General features: G+C 52.3%; 1 protein-coding gene across 1 annotated transcript; it reads right to left on the reverse strand.

Annotated features, from left to right (window-relative positions):
* Positions 1-7,585: 7,585 nt before the first annotated feature.
* Positions 7,586-8,536, reverse strand: LOC129196947 (olfactory receptor 14A16-like). Its single transcript, XM_054804916.1, has one exon. It carries the CDS (start codon positions 8,519-8,521, stop codon positions 7,586-7,588), a length of 936 nt encoding a protein of 311 aa, XP_054660891.1. The 5' UTR covers positions 8,522-8,536.
* Positions 8,537-8,887: the final 351 nt, after the last annotated feature.

An 8,887-nucleotide genomic window follows, 5' to 3' on the forward strand; every position in this document is an offset into this window, starting at 1 on the left:
AAACATCCACCTCAGAAACTTCTGGGCTGAAAAACAGCCACTTAGGGAGCTTTTGGGGTCTAAACCAGTGATTTAGGGAGGCTTTGGGGTCTAAACCACTGATGTATGGGGAGACAGTGGGGTAGCCCTGTATGTTAGGGAGTGCTTTGACTATGTAGAGCTTGACAATGGTGGTGATAGGGTTGAGTGTGTCTGGGTAAGAATCGGGGGGGAGGCCACCAAGGCAGGTGTCATGGTGGGAGTCTGTTACAGGCACATTCTGGGCTCTGCCTTTCAGGACTGGAACTGGTGGTGACAGCCCTGTCCTGTCCCCCTCCAGAGGCAGGAGGAGATGATCATCCCTGGATGACCCCCCCCCTACCCCCTGGGAGCCCTGGGCCATTTCCCTCTAATGATCAATAAACCCCTTCAGCAAAGCTATGCTCTCGTGTGTGTCTCTGTGTCCCTGTCCATGTCCCCTCTCCTCTGCCAGTGCCCCGGGTTCTCTCTGGCTGCACCACCGCCATGAGCAGAGCGGCTGAGGGAGCCCGGATGCCTGAGGTGTCTCTGTAAAGGAGATCCCCTTCCCACCCACCACGTGGCCCCCGATCAGGGCAGATTAGGGCAAACAGGAGTGTCCCCCCAGGAGGCTGGGAGAGGCAAGGGGCAGACGGTGACAGCCCTTGGGGCACGTGGTGCTTTGGAGGCACAGCGGGAAACAGGTTCTTACCAGGGCTCCAGTGAGCACCATCCCCCACATTGCACAATGGGGTGTCGGGGCAGGAGAGGAGCACGGAGAGGCAGCCCGGAGCCCCGGGTCCTCTGCCCCGCTCTGGGAGGGGTGGTGGTTCCCTGCCCCATGGACTCAGCCCTCCTGGCTTCACAGGAGATTTCAGAGCCCCACGCTGGGCCCATGTGCCTTCCTGGACCCCCAGCCCCACACCCTTGTTGGGGGCACCCCCCATCACAGACCAGGAAGGCAGGTCATGGGCTCCAGACACTGGATGGACCTCTCCCTGTGCCTCGCCATGTGTGGCCCAGCTTTGTGGGACTTTGTGTTCATTATCTCTCAGCTGCGGTTTTGTCTCTCCAGGCAGGCACTGAATTACCAACTTTTATATTAGGAATTGTTCCCTCACCCTGCATTTTTTGTCACATTTTTCCCTGCATGTGATGATCTGAAAGGGTCTTTTCCAACCTCAATGATTCTCTATGATTTCATGTCTTCAGCAGGGTCGACTGCAGGGGAATATTTCCCAGGGGGCTGGGGGGACCTGAGAGTCTCCAGGGCAGCAGATTGCAAGCGGGGCTGATGGGCAGCATCATCCTGTGGCTCATCCCTGGGCTGTGGGGTTGGGGCAGGAGCTGTCAGCTGGGAAACCAAAAAAGGGTTTCCCTTTTTTTGGAAGAAAAAAAGAAAAAGGGGAAGCCAGAACCCAAAATTTACCAAGGCACAGGCGTGACAGAGCAAACATGGAGCCAAGGAGAAGAACCCAGCCTCGCTGCTCACAGTAATTGGTGGGCCATGGAGAAAGCACAGGCACCACTTCCAGGAAGGTCAGCCTGGACTCTGCAAGAGTGTGACCCAGGGGGACCCTGGCCTGGGAGGGATGCGGGAATCGATAGAGCTGTGTGAACCCGTGAGCGATGTGCAGGGGAAGGGGGAGCAGGAGGAATAAAGATGGGGATTGACAGAATCACAGAATCATTGAATACCAGGTTGGAAGGGACCTCAAGGATTCTCTGGTGCAACCTTTCCTTGCAAAAGCTCCGTCTAGACAAGATGTGCCAGCACCCCATCCAGGGTTCCTTTTGTTCCTGAAGCCATTAGAGCCCTCCACTTGCTTCTGATCCACAGAGATTCCAACAAGAGATCCTCGACCTCACTCACCTTGTGAGTCAGTTAGAAGCAGCTGCTTCACAGTTCCAAGGTTATGGTGCTAAGCTTTCTATCTCTGCTGTAGGAGTGTCCACTTTGGGGATCTTTTGGAACAGAGAAGAAATAGGTGGAGTTCTGGAGTCCGTGTCTCTGGAACTGTTCAGACAGCTTCCATTGGAAGAAGTCTTTTTGCACTGAAGCCCACTAGCATTTTGACTAACATCTGGCAGGCTTTGCTGACACAACAGTTAAAAAAAATAATGACGCCTTCAAGTAATTACAAAAGCAAAAAAAATACTGCCAGACGAGCCACATTTCTATTATACCTTCTTTCTTTTCTGTCAGGTTTCTGCAGGCAAAAAATCATGCAGATGTTTTCTTTTCACATGAGCTGCCTCAATCTTCATGCCTTCCTTTAGTATGCTTAGGTTATTAGCCTGCCTGTAAACTAATACGAAATTTAGTGTTGTAGCTCTTTTTTTTGTCATAATTTTGAAACACAGCACCACGGGATGTCCTGTACAGGACAAGCATCAGTACAGATATCAGTGCAAGTCGGAGGAAGTCACCCCACCTGGCCTGAAAGTCGGGCAAGAGTTGTGATGCATTTTCCTGGGCTTTTCTCATATGCCAAAGCACGAGCTAAAAAGGTGGGGTCTTCCTGCATTTACTCATGTTGTGTGAGCACAGCTCAGGCGGGTGCCATGGATAAACTCTTCCTCAGTGCAAACCAACGTTCAACACAGTCCACCGTTCAGAACTCTTTCTGCAAACACACTTGTCCCTTTAGAAGAGTTACCCGATTTCCTTAGTTCTTCACGGCGATAGCTGGGCATGAGCCTGACAGCACACGTGCCCGTCTGAAAGGCACAAGAGCAGCCAGCTTGGGAAGAAGTGAAGAGGTGATGGAAAAGACCTATGGGGGCTTTCAAACGCCTCCTCACCCCCACACCCCTTTATTCTAGCATCGTCTGACAACACTTGCAATATTATTTTATTTCTACATCTACCAAAAGCAGTAACGGAAGATGAAGGTTTACATTCAAGACTGCGTGTAATTACAACATGACAACTCCCAGACGGTCAAAGTTCTGGGATGACATCATACACAAACTAATTTTGGAAAAATACTGTCAACAGGCAACACCAACTTCTTTTAGAGCCTGATCCAGTTAATTGCCACTTGCAAAGTGCAGTAACAGACAACCGTTTTGGACAAGTGTATCTACAGGCAGTACATGGACATCTCCTGGCTTCACATCGGACTGTCCACTTCATGAAACACAGCTCCTTCGTGAGTGCGTTTACTATGATCTGCAGAACTGTTACTTCACAATAGGGTATATGGTGTATGACTGTAGTACACACACACTTTTGGTTCCAGATGGACTTCCTTTGACAAAGTGTCAAAATAGTCTGTTTTTAAAGCTCATCTTCTCTCTGTTGCTCTCTATAGAAAGAGCTGAGAGCTAATACCAGAGGGAAGCACAACTCACTGTGCGAAGCTACTTCCATGAGAATAAAAAAAATTAAACCCTACAAGCCTAGAGGAAAATACAGGCTTACCTCTGCCTGTGAATGACCGTATAGCGTACATGAAATCAATGTTAATGCTTCCTGCATTTTTGGCTTTCTTAAAGACAATGCCAAGAACCCACATTGTCACATAGCCTCTCCTAGCCGTTCCACAGCACGGCTGTTTACTTCCAAGTGTAACGAGGTCTTGACCTAATTTGCCTTGCCTTGTTCATAGGCATTGTCAACTTCCCCGTCACAAGTAAAAATATTCATAATTAGTATTTCCCTTCTTATGATATCATTTCCGTAACAAATACAGAAGGAAAGCCTATGTTTAATAGCTTTGCATTACATCTAAATCAAAACAGCAACTTCCTACATCTTTTCCCTATTGCATTGTACAACCTGCGCTTGAGAAAGTTTGCACAAAACAAGAATGGCTTTTAGAGCTTGCTAGCATTCGAGATCTTTCCAGTGCGCAGAAGGCATTCATCTGCCTTTCACTGCCCCATTCTCCCGACAGAGGCGATAACTGGAGAGTGACATGAAGGACAATGTCCGTTGGATCTATCGGATATTACTAATATCCAGTTCTTTTAGTCAACACTAGATATTTCTCAGTTGTCTGCATGTATTACTGAAAATTGGATCCCCCAGCTTCAAACCTGAGGAAAATGGCACTTGGAGAGTTTTACTGAAAGAGTGATTATGTCCAAAAGAATCTGTCCCCCTTTTGGAATTTAAGAGAAATGAATGAAAATCTTATTTCTCTCTCAAGTGTAGCAGACTGCCAGGCATATACCAAGAAGGGCTGTTAAGAGAGAAAGGAGCACACATGGCATGCTACCAATTCATCCATCAGCCTTCTGTTTAAATGAGAAGTCCGTTGCAGCTTAATATTTTGCCAAGTCTTGCTACGATTTGTCCACCACAGTGAACAGCTCCAACATATTTCTGTTCTGAGAGATCCTAATTTTATACAAGAAGTTAACTGAGGTGGATTTGTTCTGGGTTTTGTCACTTATTCTTAGCTTTACAAGGCTGCAAGCCATTTCCCTGGCATGCGCTGAGAGACAACGGGTAAGTTTACACAATTCCAGTTCCGGGAGTTGCCTTCAGCCATCAGGGCAGTGTAGCAGCATTCACTGTGAATGCATTTCTCCAACTCATGAGGTCAGCTTGTGTCATGGTTTTACCCCAACCAGCAACTGAGCACCACACAGCCGCTTCCTCACTCCCCCACAGCGGGATGGGGGAGAGAGTTGGCAGAGTCACAGTGAGAAAACCCGTGGGCTGAGATAAAGACAGTTCAATAAGTAAAGCAAAAGCCGTGTGCACAAGCAAAGCAAGACAAGGAATTCATTCCCCACTTCCCATGGGCAGGCAGGTGTTCAGCCATCTCCAGGAAAGCAGGGCTCCATCACACGTAACGGTGACTTGGGAAGACAAACGCCATCACTCCAAATGCCATCACCACCCCATCCTTCCTCTTCCCCAAGCCCTTTATAAGCTGAGCATGACATCATATGGTATGGAATGTCCCTTTGGTCAGTTGGGGTCAGCTGTCCCGGCTGTGTCCCCTCCCAACTCCTTGTGCACCCCCCAGCCATCCCACTGGAGGGGCGGTGTGGGGAGCAGGAAAGGCCTTGACACTGTGTAAGCCCTGCTCAGCAACAACAAAAACATCTCTGTGTAACAAAAACATCTGCATATTATCAACACTGTTTCCAGCACAAATCCCAAACACAGCCCCAGACTGGCTGCTGGGAAGACAATTAACTGTGTCTCAGCTGAAACCAGGACAGCTCATGATCCAGCCTCTGGTCCACAGCAGCAGCCAGACCGACCCTGACCGAGTGGAGATTTTCCAGCACTGGCCAGAAGGGTGGTCGGGGCCTGGAGCACGTTATGTCCAAGGAGAGGCTGAGAGAGCTGCCCTGTTTTGAGAAATCCCTCAGAGCCAAACACTGGAGCCAGGGCCCGGGGGAGATGGTGGGATCTCAGCCAGTGGAGATATTCCAAATTTGTTGAGACAAGGCCCTGAGCACCTGATCTATCAGGAGCTGTCTGAGGAGGGGTTGGGACTAGAGCCCAGTGAAATGATTGTCCTTCTTCAAATAGTCTTTCTGTGTGCCAGCCTTTCTGCAACACTGGCAGCTCCCACCCAGCTGAAATCACTTTGGGAGACGACGGTTCCCCTTTTGTACCCAGAAGAACCATAGTGTGAGGACATCCCCTGAGGCTCACATGTGCAGCCAGCACAGCGTGAGGCACTCATCCCCAGGGAAGCATTCCTGGGCTGCTGCTCAGAACCTGCTGTGGGCTGAGGACCATCACAGCTCATCGCCAAGGGCAGCCTGTCCAGGATCTCCTGGGACTGTGCAGGCAGGCCATGGTGACCAGCTCCAGCAGAGACACCCACGGCAGGTCCCTGCATGGGCTCAGAGCAGGGCACATGGAGACACCCAGCAGCCAGCGCAGAGGCACTGTGGCAATGCCTATAGGCTGACAGTGGTCTGAAGAGCGTGGGGCAAGAAGAGGAGACCTCCTCAGCTGGGCTGGCCAAGCCCTGCTGCCCAACATGGCCCCCCGGCCCTGCAGTGCAGGCACTAGATAGAGCAGGGTGCGTTCTTGGGGTGGGGAAACATCTCCAGCAGCACAGTCCCCGTGGCAGCCCTCCATGCCTCCACCCGCAGCAGCCCTCCATTTGGCAGCCCCCCACCAGTACCTGCCCCTGCACAACCTCGGTCGTGTCCCATGCAGGTGTCAGCAGTCAGCCGTGCGGTGGGATCTGCAGGGTGTGGGACAGAAGAGAGACGGCACCGGGCTGGCCGTGCCCCAGGACAGGCACTGAGCCCAGGAGGAGGACGGAGCTGGCCCCACAACCAAGGTCCCTCCCCAGGGCTGGGTGTATGGCCAGCGAGGGAAATGGACGATGCGTGGGGCGGTTTCTCCCACTTGCCCTGGGGCAGCTTCCCCAGCGTGTCCAGGGAACATGGCACAGAGCAGCTCCTCTCTCCTGCACCTGTGATGACTTGCTTCCTTCTTGAGGAGATCAGGCTCTGCTCCACAGGCCCACTGGAGCGGGTCCTCCCCCTGGATGGTCACAGAGCTCCGATAACGTCAGGCTGTTCCTGTTCTGGGCACTTTCCAGTCCAGCCCATCCCCTCCCCGGCTCTCCCCCACCTTCCCTGCCCTCTCCCCAGCGCCGCCCAGCAGAGCAGCCCAGTCTGGGCTGGCAGTCTGGGCTGCTGCAGAGCTCTGGGCACTCAGCCCACAGCCCCAGCCCCTCGGAAGGGCACAGCAGCTGCTGGGAGGCAGAGGGGGGTCTCATCCTCCCCATCGGCCCCAGGCCTGCAGCTGGCCCCAAGTGCCAGCGCAGGCCACTCCCTCTCGGCCTCTCCTGCATTGACGCTGCAGGGGATCCCCAGCCCTGACCGCCTTTGCCCCACTCTGCCTCCCCGCCAGCCCTGCTCCCCAGGACACCAGCAGAGTCCTGGCCCTGCGGCTCCTCAGGCACCTCCTGCATCTCTCCACTCTACTGCCCTGTGCCTGCTGCATCTTCACGGACTCCCACAGCACTGCAGAGTCTTTCTTTGCGGGTACCTGGAGTGAGTGCTCTGCCCTGGGGGGACTTCATCTCAGGGTCTTTCGCCTTCTGAGTCTCCATTCACTTCCCATCCCGGAGTACCTGTAGTGTCCCCATCCTCTCCTGACCACACCAGATTCCTTTCCACATGGACGGACCTCTGCCATCAGCCCCGTCATATCTGTGACAGCCTGAGGAAGGTGACTGGGAGCTCGTGCACCATTTCCAATGCCCCTGGACACCAAGACGAGAGCCTTCAGCTAAGTGCTTGGTGTCTAACAGTGATACCATGAGATTATTTCCCCAAAGAGAAGGAGAAAACCAGGCGGAAGAGACTTGGAAAGTCCAATTCCTCTGGCTTGTTCTTAGCCACAACTGTATCAAGGAGAGCCCAGGCTGCAGGCACCTCCCTCAGGAGATCCCCTTTTATTGCAGAGAGGCTATTAGGAAGGCAAAAGGTGACACATGGTTCTTCAAGGATCAGACACAACAGGACAGAGCCTCAAGAGAAGTCCTATGAACCCAAGCAATTACCTCTAACGATGATTAGCAGAGAAAAAAACCCCCAGAGTACTGGCCTAAAATATACCCTGGGCACTCTGCAGAGAAGGGGAGACAAATTACTGTTGGTGGTGCAAGGTCCATTGGATTAGTTTCCTCAGGGCCTCCTTGAGCTCCTGGTTCCTCATGCTGTAGATGAGGGGGTTCACTGCTGGAGGCACCACCGAGTACAGAACTGCCACCACCAGGTCCAGAAATGGGGAGGAGATGGAGGGGGGTTTAAGGTAGGCAAAAAATGAGGTGCCGATGAATAGTGAGACAACAGCCATATGAGGGAGGCACATGGAAAAGGCTTTGTGCCGTCCCTGCTCAGAGGGGATCCTCAGCACGGCCCTGAAGATCTGCACATAGGACAGCACAATGAAAACAAAACACAGTAAGAATAAACAGGCACCAACCACAATAAGCCCAACTTCCCTGAGGTAGTAATGTGAGCAGGAGAGCTTGAGGATCTGGGGGATTTCACAGAAGAACTGGTCCAGGGCATTGCCCTGGCAGAGTGGTATAGAAAATGTATTGGCCGTGTGCAGCACAGCATAGAGAAACCCACTGCCCCAGGCAGCTGCTGCCATGTGGACACAAGCTCTGCTGCCCAGGAGGGTCCCGTAGTGCAGGGGTTTGCAGATGGCAACGTAGCGGTCATAGGCCATGACTGTCAGAAGATAAAATTCTGCTGAAATCATGAAGATAAGAGAAAAGAACTGGGCAGCACATCCTGTGTAGGAGATGGCCTTGTTGTCCCAGATTAAGTTGGCCATGGCTTTGGGCACAGTGGTGGAGATGGATCCCAGGTCGAGGAGGGAGAGGTTGAGGAGGAAGAAGTACATGGGTGTGTGGAGGTGGTGGTCGCAGGCTATGGCAGTGATGATGAGGCCATTGGCCAGGAGAGCAGCCAGGTAGATGCCCAGGAAGAGCCAGAAGTGCAAGAGCTGCAGCTCCCGTGTGTCTGCGAATGCCAGGAGGAGGAACTCAGTGATGGAGCTGCCGTTAAACATTTGTTCCCTCTGCACATGAGGGCCTGTCCAAGGGGGAGAAACGCAGTGAAGAGTTAGGACAGACACCTGTGAGCAGAACCTATTCCATTCATCACAGTAAGCCACCACAAGTGTCCTCTGTCTGTCTTCACGCACATCCTGGCGTGATTCTTGGTTTGTGCTGGCTGAGGGTGCAATGCAGAGCAGGGGCCTCTTCTATGGGCTCCAGAGGAGTCAGTCCTGCTGTGCAGCAACAGGCAGAGAGGAAACAGGAGTGATCACAGTTTAAATCTACCCGTGATATAAGAGAGATTTGACCATTGTCTCTCCCAATTCACCTGAGTGCAGAACAGAACTGTGGGGGTTTGTTTTGTTGATTTTGCTCCC

This window comes from Grus americana, chromosome 27 (genome assembly GCF_028858705.1).
Source record: "Grus americana isolate bGruAme1 chromosome 27, bGruAme1.mat, whole genome shotgun sequence".
NCBI classification, from domain to species: Eukaryota; Metazoa; Chordata; class Aves; order Gruiformes; family Gruidae; genus Grus; species Grus americana.